This window comes from Tachypleus tridentatus, chromosome 13 (genome assembly GCF_004210375.1).
Source record: "Tachypleus tridentatus isolate NWPU-2018 chromosome 13, ASM421037v1, whole genome shotgun sequence".
Lineage (NCBI taxonomy): Eukaryota > Metazoa > Arthropoda > Merostomata > Xiphosura > Limulidae > Tachypleus > Tachypleus tridentatus.
The window spans coordinates 226,262,548-226,283,950 of NC_134837.1; the positions used below are offsets into that span (position 1 = coordinate 226,262,548).

Here is a 21,403-nt window from a genome sequence, read left to right on the forward strand (position 1 = left end):
GAATCTAGGGATCCATCCCAGGCTTGGAGAAAGGCAGGACAATAGCCTCGTGCCAGGCATCATGAAAAACATTCTCCTGCCAGATCCAGTTAAAAACAACCAGAAAAATAGCAAGAGAAGCAGGAGATAGATGGCACAGCATCTCATAGTGTATATTATCATGTCCAACCGATGTACTGCCAGACCGATGAAGGGCCAGTTTCAGATCCACCAGTGTAAAGCGATGATTATAGTCATAGAGACAATCAGCTTGAAAGGAAAGAGGTGATTGCTCTGCCTGAGTCTTGATGGCTAAGAAAGTGGAAGAAGAAGCAGAGGTGCTAGATACTTGACAAAAGCATAGAGTATCAGCGATGCTCTGGGTATCAGCTACTTCCTGGCCATCAGTGAGCAAGATCGAGAGGAGGACAGAGTGACATTGCCCACTGACCTTTCGATTCTTTGTAACTGGTGGTAGAAGATATGATGGTTGTGAACTTAATCCAAGATTCCCTCTGGCTTTGACGTCTTACCCACCAAGCATCTGCATTTTTGAGCCTTCTGTGCCATGTGGCAGGCAGGATTACACCATGGGTGAGGATATAGTGGAAAACGTGTTAAGGTTTCAGGAACATATTGAGCAGCTGCTTGTATAGTACAATCAGTTACTGCTGCCACACAGTCGTTTATAGATGGCTTACAGACAATGGAAGGATCAAGTTTTGCGAGAGCAGTAAAAGAGGGCCAGTTTGCCTGATCCAGCTTCCACTGGGGCACATGGGTCGGGTGGCATCGACCACAACCAGTCTCTCTCAAGATTATCGGAAAATGATCACTGCCTCATGGAATATTGTCAACCTTGCATGAAAAATGGGAAAATAATGAACGGGAGCAAATTGAGAGATCAATAGAAGCAAAGGACTTACTAGTCACATGGAAATAAGTAGAAGAACCAGTATTGTAGAGAGAAAGGTTGTGATCAGAGAGCATACACTCTACATTGTGACCCCTCCTATCAATATCAGCACTTCCCCAGAGGGGATGATGTCCATTAATGTCTTTCAGGATGAAAAAGGGAGATGGCAACTGTTGAATGTGAGCATCAAGGTCTGATTGAACATATGTCTCTCCAGGTGACAAGTAGAGAGAAAAAACAGTAGATATCCATCAATATATCAGAAACTGGGCAGGGCAGTTCTCTGGAAGCTTTCTGGGCAGCAATATTCATGAGGTGACAGGCACAGCCCATAAAGTAAATGCTAGGCCGTCATCTCGAGATGTGTCTCATCACACTTTTACCTATACCAGACATAACTGAGGCATTGTCTGAAGAAAAACTAAGACAGTTTTTCCATGAAATTTTCTTCTTTATCAGTTCATGGTCCAAAAGCTTAAAAATATTCTCTCCCGTTAAAGCTTCTTTCCATTCCACTATTGTCAAAAGAGAACAAACAATTTTTCCAAGCAAGATACCGTACAACCACTGGTACAGTTTTGAGTCATCCATGTCTGTGGATCCATCTGTGGCTAAACTGTAAACACTGTTAGTAAGTATGCTTGAAATCATTTTGTCATCTTCAAAACCCAACATTTGTACAATGGCTGTAGTTTTGGTTCTAGAACAGCCATATTTTTCACCTTATCAGAGTCTGGGAACATTTTTCTTAATAGATGTCCTGCATCATCAGTTACAGCTAGGGGTAAATTATGAGCAATGACGAATTGAGTGAACATCACTTCTGCATTTATGGTTTCATATTCTGAATTCTTGCTCCTAAATGTCATTATCTGCATAGTGTTTGTCTTTGCCTCAGCCTTTTGTTGGTGAGATGCTGATTTTGTATGTCTGGAACAATCGTTTATCCCGCCATGCACCACAAAAATATCTATGTAACAAACTGTACAAAATGCATGACTGTCACTGACTTTTGATGCAATGACCAGATATTTTGTACCAGAAACAAGACAATCTGGTGAACGAGGCCTCTTTTTTCCATCTTGTGAACGATCGCATTGATGTTTCTATACTGCTTAGAAAACAAGAAATACCCATCTACGCGAGTATGAAGAAGCACTGCACTCAAACTATTGGTAGACGTCAAAGATACAAATATTTTTTATTATTTCAAGCACAAACACAATTATCACAAGTAGCCATTTGGACTATGTCTTTTATTTATTATCAAAATTTATTTGTGTCTCACTAGAAATTTTCTTTTCACCCCTTTCAAGCCCTGGGGGAACAATTTATCACTTTATTGTATAGGCCTATATAATATATAATAATTTGGAAGTTGCAACAAGTCATAATATTTGTCTGTATGAGAATATAGTTGTAATGTGTACACCAAAATTGTAATGATTAGCATCTCTGCAGAAACAGCTCATCAAAGGAATTGGCTTAGAAAAAGGTAGGACAATAGCCTGGCACCAAGCATCAGGAAAAGCATTCTCCTGCCAGATTTGGTTAAAAACAACTAGAAGAATAGCAAGAGAAGAGAGCAAAGCATCTTGTAGCATATATTATCAGGACTGAGCAATATACTGCCAGACAAATGAAGGGCCAGTCTGAGTTCCACCAGTGTAAAGGATTGATTGTAGTCATAGAGGTGATCAGTCTTGAAGGAAAGAGGCAATCACTCTGCCCGAGCTTCGATGGCTAAAAAGGTGGGCAACAAAGCAGAAGTGCTAGATACCCATCAAAAGCTTTCACCAAGAATACTGGCAATGCTCTGGGCATCAGAAAGCAAAATTAAAAGGGGTACAGAAGTATACTGCCCACTGACCTTCCAAATCTTGTCCCATATGACTTTGGAACTGGTGGTAGAAGAGATGCTGGTTGTGAATTCAATCTAAGATTCCTTCTGGCTTTGACATCTTGCCTATCAAGCATGTGCACAGGCCCACTGAAAAGCAATGTGGTTCAACAGTGTGGGATATCTGTGATAAGTATCCCAGGCCCATTTCTAAGTCTCCCATGTCATATGGCAGGCAGGATTCCACCACAGACAAATACTGTAGAATATGTATTGAAGTTTTAGGTATAGATTGAGCAGCTGCTTGAACAGTACAGTCATCTATTGATGGCTAACAGACAATTGAAGGATCAAGTTCTGAGAGAGCAGCGAAAGAGGGCCAGTTGGCCAAGAAAAGTGAAGGGGAGCAGACAGAGTGATCAATAGCAGTAAAACACTGACTAGGTGAATGAAAATAAGTATAAGAACCAGTATTGAAGAAAGAGAGGTTGTGATCTGAGAGCATAGACTCTACAGAGCAACTACTCTCATCAATATCAGCATCTCCCAAAGATTAAAAAGGGAGACAGCAACTGTTCAATGAGAGTATCAAGGTCTGACTGGTCATAGGTATCTCTATGAAACAGGTAAAGAAAACAAATAGTGATTGTACAGCTTAAAGAAACATTGATTGGTTATAGCCTCAAGGATATGTCAAGTGACACAGACAGAGCTGGCACATGCTGATTGACCAGCAGTGCCACCCCTCCATGCACTCATCCATCACACAACCTGTTATTTCTGTAAAATGAAAACTAGTGAAATGTGATATAGGTAGGTTTCAAAAATCTTTCAGCTAGGAATAAATCAGTGCCTTGATATCATCAAAATTAGACTGGAAACCTCAACAGTTCCACTGTATCAAAATGGCCATTTTTATTTACATGGAAGAGAATTGGGTGGAGAGTCCTTTTTATTTTTGACCAGGTCTTTTCTCTTTATTCTCTTCAATATGAATAGGTCTATTGACCTCCATGACTCCTGCACTGAGCCGAGTGGGCAGGTCTCTGTTGTTGGAAGAAGATTCCTGCAACTCAGTACATGAACAGATGATTGTTCTATATCTTAGGGCCAGAGAAGAAGATAGACCTGAGAAACACCTGAATCTTGAACAAATGGAAGCAGATACGGGGAGCTGTGGGAAGTAATAGTGGGCACAGAGATGGGTGTTGATGTTGACTTGTCAACTTTCTTAACCACGAAGGGCAAAGTACTTTTCATGTGGTTTGAAAATGGCTCTGTTGGAGGCATGGAGAAATCTATTTGCACTCCTACAATAACAGAAGAACAGAGTGTAGCCATATATGTCCAAGATGGAGTGGAAGACAGTAACTTTTGCATTTCGGGGTAAAAATGTTTTGAATCGTTTTCAAATGTTGTACTTCTTTTTTCTCCACTCACTTAGGACATGTACAAAGGAAAGATGGATGACAGCCATTACAATTAAAACAATGAGGGTCCATTTCACACACATAGGCATCATGATTCTTGCCACTGCAATGAGCACACACATCAAGGAACCACAACATGATGTTTTTAAGTGACCAAACTACTGACATTTGAAACATTTGAGAGGATTCAGAATACATAACCATACTCTGCAATTTAGATAACCTGCCTTGATGGTGGCAAGAAGACATAGTGATGTAAACATCAAAATTAGGACAATGGTTGGCATCACAATTCCATCTTTGTAAATGGAGATATGCCTCACTGCAGAAACTCCTTGAGTGAAGAAACCAGTAACAATCTCAAATTTCTCTCAACAACAGCTCCTTGTAATGAATTCAAATTACCACAGGGAGTAATCTCAATGGGTATATCGCCAATGGCTTTTGAATGCAAGAGGAATTTTGACTGACTTTGGAGAGCAAGCAAGCCCCTCTAGTCTCTTCTGAATAAAAAAAGGGAGACATTTGCCCTAAAAGATTTGTCTGATAAAGAATGTGACATCAAAAGATGTTGAAGAAGTTGAAGATTGCTGTTCAGAATCTTCGAGATGTGGTCATTTACCTATGTCTGTTTTTTCACTATTTTATTTTTATTTGGGAGATCCATAATAAAGAAGGAATATTTCAATGCCCACTGACAACACTCACCATGGAGCCATATGAGGGGAAGCACTACAACACCAAACAAGGACACTACAACAATGCCAGGGTTTATGAGCATTATACCCAAACACCAGCATCAGAGAACATCCAACACTGGTACTGGTTGACCCTAACCCAAGTGGACCAGCAGACTGACCCTGGGGGGTCCACCCAAAAGCTGCCCATCTACAGGAATTCAAGGTTGAAGTGGTGTGTAAGAGTTGGACCCCTCAACTACCAGAATCCTCTCCTCCCTTTCACAGGTTGCCATGCACCGCAAACACATGGATAAATGTTTAGAACCTAGAGGGGGTAAATTGAAAGAACAGAACTTTCTCTGGGAGGTCCCCTCACTACATACAGGAATTCACACTGAGGGGAAGCTGAAATGGTTGTTTGGGATGAAAGATACAAAATGATGTGAGGAAACCAAAGAGTACTGGGGACTAAAATAATTGTTGTCTCATGTACCAAAAGGGGATTAATAAGGTTGCCTTATGCAGGATAACGATGGAAAATGTAAAACCCTTGTCAAGTACCAGATCAAAGCATGATTTATGCTTGGCACTTCTGATCAAAGTGGGTTCAACCTCCTCTCAATATACCATTGCTGATGTGTGTGCCATTTCCACTGACAAATGTTCATCATGGAACTAAGTACAGACTGAGGCAGATACATGGCAACCTTAGAACTCAAATCCTGATGCTGTGTGAAGGACTGCACAACCTCCATGCCTGAAGCCTGAGGTTTAGGATGGCTGGATGTATAATGTGAGATCATGACTGCTGCAACAAAAATGGCCAAAGAGAAAGCGTGAGAGGTGAGCACTTCTAAAGGTACTGCAGAAGTTGGAACCATAGTATAACTGTCAATCCAGTGCTATCAACAGGACCTAAAAATGAATTGGAACAAATAGTAGATAAGGTAACATCCAAATCAGTGGGAAAATAGAGATATAATCCTGTCCTATTGTAATGGAATGCATTTACTGTCAAAGCCTGAGGATGAGGTACCACAAAACAAATTATCAGTAGTTGGGTGTTCCAGTGAGTGGCCAACATACCAATCATCAGTGTTTCAAAATTTAGAAAAAATCATGATGCAGCATCTATGCCATCAGAATAATCTGTTTTTGTCAAGACAACTGATTTGTCACTGAAATGCTCATCCATGGAACATGGCAAGCTAGTAGGATGAAATGATAGAAGTGGTTCCAACAAAAAAAATCACAATTCAAAAACTGAGTGCCCCTTGATGGGAAATGTAAGACACCACCAAGAATCATTGAAGTGAAGCCTGTAATTTTCCTCTTAAGAAGCCCAGACTATGAGACACTTCCCTTTGAACAGCAAGAAGGTCTAAAACATTATTTAGGGAAGCCTTGTAGTCAATGAATAAACCCTGTATCTCTTGAACATTGAGATAAGAACCCCACTCCTCTGTGAAAATATGGATCTCTGTGTGAGTTAGCAGCAGAGAAACCCATATTGTAGCATTGTTTTGAATTAACCACCTCTCAAGATAGTAGATAATGATCCTGAATAAGGTAACTGGGGAATCCAGTGAATTGCTGTTCATGATCTACTGGTCATATAAAGATCCCTGAAAGAACCTCTTTTGTGTTCATCCCAAAGGAATGAGAGATTCACATGACATCCACATTCCTGAAAAAGCTTTTTAATCACCCACTCAACTGGGAGAAGGAGAGATGAGTAAAAGTTGGATTTGGAACCAGATGATAGTCTGTTGAGCCAAACTAAGATATGTGTTGAGAAAGATACCCAGACTGATGGTATATTGTCTTTGAGTGAGAACAGATGTATTTGATATTGAAGCCTGCCTTGAATGTTTCTGAAAGTACAATCTAAGTGCGACGTTCTGCCAACTGAAGAGATAATGCCAACGGTCACCAGTCATTTATAGAATGGTGTGTGTGCACTGACTTAAAGGAGGTGACTAGAGAAAACTCATATGACTTAGCAGAACACATGTGATGCTAAAGCTAATCAAAAGGGCGGGACAATGAACTGCTACATCTGACCCTTGTAGATAAAACACAGATGATGGCAAAACACCACACCACTGTGGAAATGTGCAGATAGGAGTCAGTAACATTAAAAAATGCCAATGCAGAAAAAGGAATGACTCACTTCTGAGCCTTGGAGGACCTAGGAATTCATATAACAAGAAAGACTGAGAAATTGAGCCAAATTTCATTTCTTCTTGGGAGCAACAAACAGATGGGAATAAAACCTTGAAAAAAACTGGTATAATTCTCTCCAGTTCTCTAGACTAGCAAAACTCTGAAAACAGCCCTTAAACAAAGTTTCAAAATCTAAGGATCTGCAGAAGTTGGAAACCTACAGGTTGGGTGGATGGGGCAGTGAAGATGTGAAATAAATGACTCAAAAACCTGTAGTGCTCATAAATCCATGACTAAGGTTTTCCACACAACAAGAAATATATTTTGAAATAACATATTGTCTCCATATTGGCTCCATGGTTAGCTAATGTGTTTCTGTGCTACCCTAACAAACAATGGTTGAATTGAGGGAGTGCTTGAACAGCTTTAGATATATAAACTACTTCTGTCATCTTTAGTGAAGTGGAACATCTATATCAGTTATGTGAATGTCTTACTAGTCAGAAAAAATATATAAAACAGTCAAAATAAAGAGAACTTATTTAATGAGGAACCCATCTTTAACAAGTTACTAAATAAAATAAGGCAGGTTTGTTAAAAGTATACTTCACTCTGTACCATACAATTATCTAGAAAGAAAAAAAATGCTAATAATTTATAATATCAATCAATAAAATAACATAGAATTTAAGGTCAAGACACTTGTTTGTCTACTTAGGACTCCAACAAAAACTTTTAAATAAAATAAAATAATTAGTCAGGTGTTATCATTTAAATATTTATCATGCTTTTCCTTAAGTTTACCACATTCATTTCATCTGAAAGAAAACCATTCAAAATGTAATTCATTCAGGAAAATAAAGCTGCTTTAGATGAAGATGATTCTTACCTTACCAAAATTGTAGTTGTATCCACTATTCACCAGTAATGTATCACCACTGATAATTCTCTAAATTTTAAAGATCTCAATCAGATTTCCTCTAACTCTTCTTTTTTCAAGAGGAATCAATTTCAGATATTATAACCTCTCTTAATATGAGAAATTTTCTTAACTCTGTGTACCTTTCTTGTGCACTTCTGAAACTTTTCCAACAATCCAGCATCCTTCATAACATATGAAGACCAAGACTGAACACAGTACAAGACAGATAACTAACTAGCAACATAGGCAATGAAATCAAAACCCCTTCAGACTTGTATTCAGCATTTTTATAGATACAACATAAAACCCCATCTGCCCTGCAACCAGCAACAGTATACTTCTTGGATGGCTGAAGAGACTAATCACACAGAAAACAAAGATTCTTTTGTTTTATAACATTTTAAAGTTACCACAATATAAGTTATACTTATAATTCAAATTATGATATTCTACTTGTACAGTACAAGACAGATTTATTACATGACCCTCACTATGAAGAAAACAATTTTAACTGCTAAATCTTTCACATTTATTTTCTGTGTTGATTTTAACTGTTAATGACTGAAACAGAAATCTGCTGCAACTCTAACAACAAATCACTGCTTGTGTCATTAGACTCTCTACATAATACTGTAACACAATACTCTCAAGAGCAGCAAAGCATATGTGAAGAAATATGACAAAGTGACCCACACTACAAGAACATGATGTGGAATTCATCAGTTTATGTATCCTTCAATGTTTACAACAAGCATTCTTAAAGCCATTAGACTGCACTTTGAATCTGTAAAAATATTTATTATATGGTTTGAAACATTGCAAATGCTTAAGTACTGATCATCCTTCCGGGACGTTTAGAATTCAGTGACATATTAAATACAAATATGTTATTTATGCACATAGTTATAAAATCTTATTTTACGTTCAACAAACTTATTAATCAACCAATAAATACTATTTGTTCAAATGTTAGTTATTTTTATTAAAACATAGTAGAATACACAAAAATTTTACAAAACAAAGAGTTTGGGCACTTACACTGTTATGAGCATTTGTGTTCATGCATAATGTGTGTTAAGCCTCACATATTTTTCCGAGTATAAGTTAAGATATTAAACTTTATACACTTGAAATATACATTTTACAAAACAAAATAATTATCAACTTACTACATTAGTACATACAAAATCCCTGTAACTTTTATGACTTTAAAAAAATATCCCATTTTCTTTCAGAGCAAACAACTTAATCATTACACAGTTTCATCAAAATTATAACCTTCTCCTTCAAGCTATTTACAAACAACTGTCAGACTTACTTACTTACTCAGGGAACTTATCTTTTTCTTGATAGTGAACACTTGGTCAATATAATTAGATGAGTCTAAATGCTATGTTTCAAAAGAATGGAGTAATGGGAGAAACCTCTCCACTAGACTTCCTGAATATACTGACATCTCAGCAAGTCAAATATACGGAAAGCACTTATTTTATATTCTATCTTGTATGTATCTCAAATTTAAGTCTGTAATGAATTAACCACTGTATGTGTTGTATGGTAAGCATAATAAAATACAAACTTAGCAATACGAAAATAGGAAGTGCTATGTGAAAAACAAAAATCTACATTTATTTTCAAATCAAGAAATTAAAACATAAATATTAAAATTTGAATTATAAACTGCATTTTGATACTTATTTTATTGAGATAAGTACTAGTAAAATTATTTAATTTTTTTAAAATAACTTTCTAAAAGGTCATGATGTGCTATTTAACCTGTTTGCACCAAAAGGATTCAAAAAAAGGAAGCGGAACTAGTATAGTTTACTTGTTGAGAAACTTACTTGACTTCGATCAATAAGCAGGGTAAGAAGGACTTGTTGGAGAAGTTGGCTGTGGTGTGGTAGCAGGTATACTTTTCTCTCCTTGGGCAGGATCTCCCCTCTTCCAGGCCTTGTATTTGTAATATGTGTCAGCTCCATAAAGAAACATTGTCAGAAATCCAAAGAACTGTAATATTCAAAACACTTGTGCTTTATGATACAGCAACAATATGTTCTGATTGTAGGGTGTTAACATTGTAAGAAACCATTACATACTATAGCACAACTTTCTTTCAGAAGACTCTGAAGTTAAACTGCAGTAAGCCATATCTGATAGTACCACCATTGTGAATTTTACTGATTAAATACCTTCAAAAACAGATAAAATACATTTAACTTGTTCTAATTAAATGATTCAAAAGTATGATTTTGTGGCGACTCACTTGTTGAAACAGGGACCAAAACAGTTTAAACTGGCTTTGCTTAGAATATGAATTTTCTATACATTACTCACGAGGTTTGAAATGTGAACACTTAAATATTAAACCTGAGTATAACTGAATTAATACATTTATTTAACTTAAAGATCTCAGAGCCCAAAAACCAATGCTTTAAGCAGAAACCTTATGTAAGACCATAGATTAGCTGCATTGACTTTTTTCATTAACACTCCTACGAAAAGACGTTTCTAGTCCTGATTTCTCCAAGCCCGTTCCCCTGGCTGTGGTTTCGCTAGATAGTAGATAGGGACAGTGGGAATCTCGTTAATCCATTCATTAATGGATTTAAATGGCAATTTCATTTAAATACAAAATTATTAACCTAATATTAATAACCTTTCAAGTTGCTCTGGGGCCTATTAGGCCCCACTTTTTGTAGGAGTGTTAAACAAAAATGTTTGTTACAGCTACATTTATGGATTTATTTCTTCAATTTTATGATTATTGCTCATTTTAATTATTTGACACATTAAATTCCTAGTTATCAACAGGAATAAGCAACAGACAAATATAAGAACATGCATATAATTTACTTATGAACCCTTTCAGTTGAAAGATTTTTTCACATATGACTTTGGAACTAGTGGTAAGAGATATGCTGGTTGTGAATTTAATTCAAGATTCCTTCTGGCTTTGACATCTCACCTACCGAACATGTGCATGGGCATGCTGGAAAGCGATATGGTGTGAGAGTGTGGGATACCTACGAAAAGTATCCCTGAACCGTTTTTGAGCCTTCCGTGCCAGGTGGCAGGCAGGATTCCACCACAGACAAGAATAACGTGAAAAACGTGTTGAAGTTTTAAGAATACATTAAGCAGCTGTCTGTGTAATAGTCAGTTACTGCTGCCACACAATCATCTATTGATGCCTTACAGACCATGGCAGGATCAAGTTCTGCAAGAGCAGCGAAAGAGAGCCAGTTTGCTTGATACAGCTTCAACTGGGGCACGTAGGCCAGGTGGCATCAACCATGGCCAGTCTCTCTCAAAATTATAGAAAAATGATCACTGTCTCGTGGATTATTGTCAACCCTCCATGAAAGTGGAAGAATAGTTAATGGGAACAAATTGACAAATCAATAGCAGTAAAGGACAGGCAAGGTGCATGAAAATAATATTAGAACCACTATTGAAAAGAGAAAGGTTATGATTAGAGAGAGCATATGGTCTACAGAGTAACCCATTCCATCAATATCAGCACTTCCCTAGAGGAGATGATATGCATTCAAGTCCCCATGATTAAAAAGGGAGACTGCAAATGTTCAATGAGAGCATCAAGGTCTCATTGATCATAGATCTCTCCAGGCGAGAGATAGAGAAAACAAACAGTGATGGTAAAACACAAAGAAACATGGATGGCTACAGCCTCCAAGGGTGTGTCAAGTGGCAAAGACAGGGTGGGCACACGCTGATCAACCAACAGTGCCACCCCTCCATGCACTCGTCCATCACAAAGCTTTCACCCAGAGTATCGACGATGCTCCTGGTATTAGCTACTGCCTGGCCATCAAAGAGCAAGATCAAGAGAGGTACAGAATTATATTGCCCAGTGACCTTTCAAATCTTGTGTCATATGACTTTGGAACTGGTGTTAGAAGATATGCCAGTTGTGAACTTAATCCAAGATTCCTTCTGGCTTTCACATCTTACTCACCAAGCATGTGCACGGGCCCACTGGAAAGCAATGTGGTTCCAGAGTGGGAAATATCTACGGAAAGTATCCCAGGCCTGTTTTTGAGTCTTCCATGGATGAGGATGTAGTGGAAAATGTGTTGAGGTTTTAGGAATACATTGAGCAACTGCTTATATAGTTCAGTCAGCTGCTACTGTCACACAGTCATCTACTGATGGCTTACAGACAATGGTATAATCAGATACTGCAAGAGCAGTGAAAGAGGGCCAGTTTGTCTGATCCAGCTTCCATCAGGGCACGTGGGTCAGGTGGCATTGACCTCCATGGATCCTGCCCTGGGTTGATTGGGCAGGTCTTTGCTGTTGGAAGGGGATTCTAGAGTCTGAGAACATGAACAAATGATTGTTTTGCATCTTGGGGTGGGAGAAAAAGATGTATCCGAGGAAATGCCTGGAGCCAAAGGATGTGGATCTTGGGGTTTGTTGGAATGTAGTAAGGGACAGAGATAGGTATTGAAGTTGATTCATCAACTTTTTTAACCATGTAGGTCAAAAGACTTTTCATTTGTTTGGAAAACAATTCTTTTGGAGGCACAAAGAGATCTGTCTGCACTCCCACTGTAGTTGTGGAATGAAGTGCAGCAGCATACATCCAAGATGAGGTGATGGACAGCAATTTTCAAGCCTCAGGATAAGTAATGTTATGAATCATTTTCAAACGCTGCACCTCTTTTTCTTCCAAACATTTAGGGTAAGAACAAGAGTAGGATGGGTGAGAGCTATTGCAACTGATGCAATGAAGGTCCATTTCCCACTCGTAGGCATCATGGTCCTTGCCACTTCAACAAGCACACATCAAGGAACCACAACATGATGTTTTTGAGTGACCGAACTGCTGACACTGGAAACATCAAATAAGGTTTGGAATGTATGGCTGTACTCTGCAATTAAGATAACCTGCCTTGATGGTGGGAGGTGGATGTGATGACGTAAATGTGAGAATGAGGACATTGGTTGGCATCATAATTCCATCTTTGCAAGTGGATATACACCTCACTGCAGAAACTCCTTGGGTGGAGAAACCAGTGAGAATCTCTGACTCAGGGTGTTCTCAAATCCCTCTCAACAATAACTCCTCCTGACGACAAATTCAAAGTACCATGAGGTGTAACCTCAATAGATGTATCCCCGATTGCCTTTGAATGCAAGAGGAGTTCACTGTGTTGAGATGTGGATGTTTTCACCAACATGTCACCAGATCAAAGCTTCTCTACTGACTTTGGAGAGCCAGGAAGTCCCTCTAGTCCCTTCTGAATGAAAAAGGGAGACATTTGCCCTAAAGTTTGTCTGAAAGTGAATGCAATATAAGAAAATGAGGTACAAAAGGTTATGAGGATTGCTGCTCAGAATCTTCAAGATGTAGTTGTTTACCTACAGAATGTTTTTTCACTATTTTATTGAGGTTTTATTATTGGAGTATTTACAATAGAGAAAGGGAAATTTCGGTGCCCCATAAAGCTCTACGAGGAGAAACACTACAATGTCAACCAAGGACACTGCAACAATGCCAGGGTTTCATGAGCACTACACCCAACACCAGTATCAGATAGTTATCCACAACACCTGTTGAGAACATCCAACACTGGTACTTGGTTGACCCTAGTCCGAGTGAACCAGCCAATTGACACAAAGGGGCCCACCCCAAGGCTGTTCATCTACAGGAATTCAAGACCAAAGTGGTGTGTTAGGGTTGGACCCGTAAACCATCAGGATCCTCTCCTCCCCTTCAAGGATTGCCACACATGACAACCATGTGGGTGGATATTTAGATCCCATAAAAGGTAAACTGAAAGAACAGAACCTTCCCTGGGAGGATCCCTCACCACGTTCAGGAATCCACAAGGGGAATGAACAAGAAACCAGGTAGAATGAAGGAAGTACTTTACCAAAATATGAGTAGCTTCAAGAAGGAACTTACCATTATGACAAGCCAACTCCTGTTCAGAACGAGCAGGAAGAAGCCAGTGATCCATGTAGCTGAGAAAGTGGAACTCCAAGGATATTAAGAGTGAAGGTTTGCGCCAACTGACAAAAGACATGAGGTACAAAGTTATTCTGAAATGAAGGAAACATTATCAGTACAGCTTCCCATGATGGGCAAACTAAAGATAAGGATGAAATTGCTCCAAGATAGGAATATGAAGATGAGTGTGAGAGACATCCACCTTGGTCAATTTAAGACTTGTATAAAATGCCAATCAATGAGTAGAGTAGGATTTCATAGTGACCTGGGGGGCATGGAATACAGATGTGATAGGTCAATGAGAAACCTCCCAGAACTGGCCATTTTGGGAACAACAAACATATTTGATAGCCTGGAGGATGAGAAAGGTTGCAACTACCTTGGAAGGATGCTAGCATGACCAGGGATCCCAAGGAAAAGGAAGAAAACAAGCATGCTGGATAATGAAGAAGGATACAGAAGTAATGATAATAACTTCTGACTATTGTCTGTGAACCCAAATATTAGATATAAATAGGCTCCATCAGATGAGCCCCCACTGAACCCAAACCCACCAGGTAATCATCAGAACTGTTGACAGCATACCATGAGGTGTCAGGAAAATCAACAAACTGCAACATACAGGCAAAAGGAACAGGTAAGAATAGATTAGGGGAGATTTGACAGACAGGATATGGTACCACAATTAGCTATGACAGTATAAATATACCACTGGAAAAGAAAGGGTGGAGTGCTGTGAGACAGAAGCAACCCTCGAGCCCAAAAATACCAGAATTGTGTCAAACACAAAAATTGCAAAAATGGGGTCATATGAAAGGCCCTAAGATAAATATCTAATGGAACGTGTTTGTGAGAAAAAAACAAAACATCATGACCCAAGAGAACCTAACAACAAAGAAATCACATCTACTGTGCCAGAGCTAAACATGACAAATGAGCCAATATGAAAGTGAGACAGGTGAGAACATCCATAGCAAACCCCTCAAGGATCCAATGGAAAGCCACTGGATGAGAGATGGCCTGAAGATAGGTACTGCAATAAAATCGGCATGGTAAAATAAATATTGAATACAGGACATATGTGAGGTGTCCAAGAAATTTGTGAGCTACCTACACTAGTATAGGTGGTGCAGTATGATTTGTGTAGGGTAGTCACATGCTTAGCACACCTTGCTGCAATAGCTCAAAAATGAAGAGATATGAAAGACTGGTGTAATGTGGAAAAATGTTAGCAATGCTTATTTTGCAAATGAAGGTCAAGCTAGCTTTGGATGAGAAGGTAGTTTCATTTCAGAAGTAAGAATACTAGTGTACAACAGACATACAATTCTGTAATAATAATTTGTATGCAGTAAACCCTTATATCAGAGAAGACCATACATTAAAACTGTATTATAATAAACTAATGGAATTTGAGCAACCCACAAGAAAGATAAAAGTTTATTTAATATTTAAATAAAATTCCATCAAGTTTTATTTGTATAAATCAGAGCTAATTTCCAGTGAAATATTTCCAAAATTCTTAATACTCAGATTTAGTTTTTCATTTGAATAAAAAGTAAATATTAAGTGGTGAGATTTAGATTTAAAATGTTGTGGTACTTGTTTCAAAATCAATGCAAAAATTCTTGGAATTAAATTATAAAATAAGAAACATGATATCATCTTCAATTTTATTTTCTGCCACACCTAATTACAAATCGATTAAAAAAGAAGAAAAATTAAAAACACAAAGAGAACAAAGTTAAAAAGTTTAGCATTACAATGGAAAAAATTCTCACTGTTAAAATGCACTTTACAGAACTTGTACCTGTCCACAGCATTAAGATTTTGTTTAGATGTCTTATAACTGAAACTCTTGACATCTGGTCCATTTACTAAATCAGTCATCAAGTTTTCTCTATGTTTTACAGTAACATCTTGCCAACCTGTAAAGACTAAGATGCATGTTTCTATACTATTGCATCTATTTTCTATTTTTATTTCTCATAAATGTAGAACCTTTATTTTTGTACAAAAAACTTATACTGCAGTCATGGTACAAATTTACGCATTTAGGCAGTTATTAAATGGTTAATACTTTCAGTCATATTTTAATGCTTCATCACACTTCCCACTCTGAAATGAACAAATAATTCTTTCCTTGTATGGCATTATACACAGTACAAGTTAATATTATATGCAATCTAACAGTAGCTCATACATCCATATATATTCTTCCTAGAATAAAATAAAAAAATGTTTAAAGCTTATTTAGATAACACTAAATTAATATACTACCATCATGTCTCATCACTTTGAAACTACTTCATATGATTATCTAGTACCAGATTCAAAGCTATTTTCACATGTAGAAGTACAAATCTTCATTGTTCTGAACTGAGGAAGAAGTGTTAAATAAAATTTAACATTTATTAATTTCCAAGTCTAGAATTTGTGCCAGTTCTTTCAAACTTCTTTTCATATATTTGATGAATCCTTCTAGTAATTCACTGTTATTCTCACTAGAGGAACAGCCTATACATAACAATAATCCCTCTAGCAAGATCTGTTAAACTGCTAATAGGCAACAAAAGAATAAAAACAATCTCAAATAGCAACCCATAAAGCATCTTCAGTTATCATCATCAAAAACAAGTAAAGCTATCATATATCTGATTGTAAATACCACTTCAACACCAATATGAAATATTTTAAGTAACACAACAACATACTTACTCCAGCAGCAGCCCAAGCATCATCTTGAGTTCCTTTCACAGACACTACCAAAGCTGCAATGAAGGAAAGGACAGTCCAAATTCCACAATAGGCAAGTTCCTGTACATCCAGAAAATATAGAAAAATTAAAAGCTACACAAAAAATCTCTATGGAAAAAAACAACACACTTTTGAAATTTTAGAATAACAAGTTAGGAAAAAACTTCAAATAAATGGAAGCAAATGACAAAGAATAACATCACAAACAGACCACATTCACACTTATATAATGTATATCAAGTGTTAATTAATCTCCTGAAATGTGTTTCTACTTCACTGACAGTATAGTCTTGAGAAAGCATACAAATCTTTAAATTTAAATCAATTACACTACATTATAGAAACTATGTTGCAAATAACAGTTTGACAACCAAACCCCCAGACACTTTGACAGACTATGTTAACCTTCCTCAGTAACAAGAATAAACATCTGGATTTTGATAAACAAGGTTTTTAAATTCTTTGAACAATGTATAAAAGAGCATATGAAATTTAGTTCCAATAGATTTTCAGATATTTATCAAAATTTTGACAAATAATGTGCAGTCAAAATGAATTTCAGTAAAACATGCAGTTCCAACAATAAATAATTTTGTTCATCAACAAACTCAAATCAAAAATCAATTTTATCTGCAACTGAAAGTTATACTACAAATAAAATTGCAATTTTTGACTCAGTTTCATATCATTGTGCTATATATATATAAACTAATATACTAACAAAAACCACCTGTAACTTAAAATACAGAAATGGACAATCCAACAGTAGTTTCTTGATTCTCACACAATGAACATCAGTAGACAACAGTAACATTATCCAACTGTATTTCAATCACAAATATAAATAATTATGAAAATAACCATTTACCAGACGAATCCATGGAATAAAGCTCATTTTCTCTATCACATGAAAAAGGTAGAATACCAGAAGTATTAATGTTATCCAGAATCCTGTCATGGCCACAAAAGCAAACCAGCTGCTAGGTGAACATGTGCTACATCTTGATACTTCCACACAGATAAATCCCAGAAGATCAAACACCTAGTAAACAGCAACATAGTTTTTCTTTATTTCATACTGATACTGTAATCAAATATTATGATTGTTAATAAAAACATTGTTTTAGTCATTTATAAAAAAAACAAAATTCAGTTTTTCTAATATTTAAAATGCTTCTTTAACACTCCTACAAAAATTGGGGCCTAATAGGCCCCAGAGCAACTTGAAAGGTTATTAATATTAGGCTAATAATTTTGTATTTAAATGAAATTGCCATTTAAATCCATTAATGAATGGATTAACGAGATTCCCACTGTCCCTATCTACTATCTAGCGAAACTACAGCCAGGGGAACGGGCTTGGAGAAATCAGGACTAGAAACGTCTTTTCGTAGGAGTGTTAAAATAACTTTTAGTAAATAATTGTAAGAAAGTCTATAAATACAATCAACATACACCATTAGAAAGGATGTAAATAACATGTATTTAAAATCTCTGTAATAAAATGCACACAAATAAGAAGTGTATAAGTTGTGCAATTAAAGCACCAACATTGCAGGCAAGCTTTAAATACAATATGATTTAAAAAGGCAAACTTATTATCTAATTGTATGTGATACAAATTTAATATAATTTGCAATACAAATCTAAAATCAATAAATGACAATTTCAAAAAATATGAAATCCACTTTTTTTTCCCTGTAATTCCTTTGGATTTACCTTAATACACTTATATAATTTACATACACATTCAAAAATAGTTACACTGTTAAAATATTAATTCATTCAAATCATACATATATATAATTTTTAAATTCTTAAATTTCTTGTTATTGCTTAATTCTATGTCAAACATGTAGTTTTCCTAAAATAGTTTGCTTAAAGTTGTTCTATGAAACTTTTTTAACAACAAAAAATATAATTTGCATGTTATTTTGTCAGAGCATGATACTAGTGTCTGATGTAGTGATGAAATCCATGCACAAAATAGCTTTTTCTATCAAAAACCAGGATGCTATGTTTTGAACGCTAGTTCACAATTACAAAGAACATGACTATTCCAGTACAAAAATATGGCAAAGATGACTTAAGCTACTGTTACTTCAAATTAACTACATTTAGATCTAAATAAAATCACCTACTGAGAACCGTGTAAAAACTCTGGACAAGTACAACTGAAGAAACTCACTAGGTTAGTGGTATTTGTCAGAATATTTGTAAGACTAGATGCCTGTCTGATTAAAACAACAGTTAATCATCATAACACTCACACATCTGACAAGTAATTGATAAAACCACCATCACATAAGCTTTCTTAGAGCACTGGGACATTGCTACTTCAAAATATATTGTGGATGTTGAATAATGAAGTACAAGAATTCTTGGATATCTCCAACAGTAATAAAGAAAGGAAGGAGGGAATCTAAATGAGCAGTGTCAATCAGAGGTGAGTATATTTAGTCAAGTATTCATGAATTCATTTGGCCACAGACTGATAAATGTTTGGAGAAGCTGGAAGGAAGAGCATCCACTGGCTCAGGAGCAGCTATACAAAACAAAACAGAAAAAAGAAAAATCTTCCAATGAGATTTGTTTTCCACAAACAGGCCTTACTCAACACTGAAATCTCAGTGTTATTTTGTAAACATGAGTCCTCAGATATCCAGCTAGAAGATGGAATGGATAAAGTCACAGAAAACAAAGTGTAAATGCTCAAAGCTAGAAGTTAAGCTAGGGTATCATCCTCTAAACTCTTTTAAATTCTTCCATTGTCTTACAATCTCATTTCCTTCTGTCCTCTTCAGAAACCTTTTTTGTTTTTTGCCTGCCTGGTATATTCCAGGGGCTTCTGTTTCCACTGTTCTATGGGCATATGGTTATTTCTTGCATTCTCACAAAATAAGTCCTACATCCTCAGTTTCTTCTTCAGGACACTGTCATGGTGAGTTAGCTTGTCAGTGGAACAGTAATTCCTCAAACACTCACAATTTTTTGTTTAATACGGTTGTGCTTTTCAATTCCCTCCTCTGTTGAGCCCTACCTGCTTCTCTTCAGTTGCAAACTATGAAATGTCTCACATGTAGCATCTCATTCTCTCCTCCTCTTACTGTAAAAGAGGTTTTTTCTCTTTTGTGGACATAAGATTCTCTTGAAGATCTCATTCTGGTAAGTCCTCATGCATCACAGTCAATTGATTCTGACAGATCAATGGATCCCTGTTTGGGATCTTTCAGATGACCCTTTTATCCTTCCCCTCCCTTACAGACTAACTTTGGTAGGTTGAATCAGAACAATATTACCATGAGTTTTCTTCTTCCACACCTAAAATATTACATGTTATAGATGCTTCTATTTCCAGTTCGGGATATATCTCAACACTTAGAAGGGTTCAAGACAGTGGTATCATTCCGAGTCCTTTTACCATCTCAGTCTTTTAAAACTTTTTGCTGTTCATTAGGCTGTCTTTCATTTCCTGTGGACTCTCTGAAGCTGGTTAGTGATGGTTCACTCTGATGTATCTAGTAAGTTTTACATTGTCTGTTACAAAGAAATTTCTTAGCCATTGAGCTACAAGGTCACATGATGTCTGACTTTCAATTATCATTCAATTACTTGGAAATTGTGGATCAACATGACAATTCAACTACTGATTTTGCAACCAACTGTCTTAACTTTAAAACACTCTGTGCTTTATTGACCTTGTGTTTTCATTTTTGAATGCCAGTTTTAATGAATTTTAGTAATATTGTTTGTATATTATGTGTGTGAGTGTGTAACTATATATAGGTATGTATGTATCACTCACTAACTAATTAAAATACTAGGAAGGAAAGTGCAAATTAGTACTTATGCTACAAATTAAAAATATGGGCTAAAAATGTCTAGTGCAAGGCCTGTCACAAGAATTTCAAATCTTATTCAAAGATATAAGTACAATATTTACAGTTCTATATGGTTACATGTAACAAAATTTCAGACTTTCTGCATATTATTTTATATAACCTTTTTTCTAATTATTTGTTGTTTTATATATATTTTTGCAGCAAATTATGATACCTACAATTTGAGCAGCTTTGAGGACTCCTGGTATTGTATGTAAGTAGGTACGGTCAAAGTGGATACCACTCTTTGCTTTTGTAGCAGCAGCAGACATGGCTGCATTAGTTACATGACTGGAAGGGAAGTCTTGAGATTCCATCATAAGTTCAGTTGCTGCTTGGTTCCTACAATTCACTCTTTGATGTGGTTTTTTACTTACATACTGTGAAGTATAAAAGATTCATTCCATAAACTTTCATGCATTTTATTTATTTTTAAAATAAATACTTTGGCACCAAAGTATAATGTAGCTTCATCTGATAACTTTTGAATGTAGCAAAATTGAATATTCTTTTATATAAAACAGCAATGGACAGACAATATACACTAGTAACACAGCCCAACAAGAATTTAACTTATTACATAAAAAACTAGAAAAAGAGAATCACAGTAACAAACAAAATTTATTTAATTCAATGGACTTTTAGAGTTTAAAAATTCTATCATCAGATACTATAACGTACAATGAGGATGGAACATAATATATACAACTGAAAGTGTAGTTTCTCACAATCAGGATATATAAACACACAGAAAAATTACTGAAGCACAATGTACATATTGAAAAGGATAAACAAAATAAAAGGTGTTTCATTCTACATACATATAAAATGGTTCTTTCTTTGAAATAAATA

General features: G+C 36.3%; 1 protein-coding gene across 4 annotated transcripts in view; it reads right to left on the reverse strand.

Annotated features, from left to right (window-relative positions):
- Positions 1-21,078, reverse strand: part of LOC143236740 (CKLF-like MARVEL transmembrane domain-containing protein 8) — a 33,625-nt gene extending 12,547 nt beyond the window's left edge. For 2 of the 4 annotated variants that reach the window (XR_013019733.1, XM_076475213.1), the window contains exons 1-4: positions 20,731-21,078; positions 17,539-17,712; positions 16,632-16,730; positions 9,778-9,943 (exon numbers count right to left, since the gene is read on the reverse strand). Coding sequence is in view for 3 of the 4 variants with exons in the window: in XM_076475213.1 (XP_076331328.1) it covers positions 9,788-9,943; positions 16,632-16,730; positions 17,539-17,712; positions 20,731-20,871 (570 nt within the window). In the remaining variant the exon portion in view is untranslated. Of the gene's footprint in view, positions 1-7,929; positions 8,292-9,777; positions 9,944-16,631; positions 16,731-17,538; positions 17,713-20,730 lie in introns of those variants that run through there. The other 2 variants (XM_076475212.1, XM_076475211.1) reach the window with 2 other exon arrangements.
- Positions 21,079-21,403: the final 325 nt, after the last annotated feature.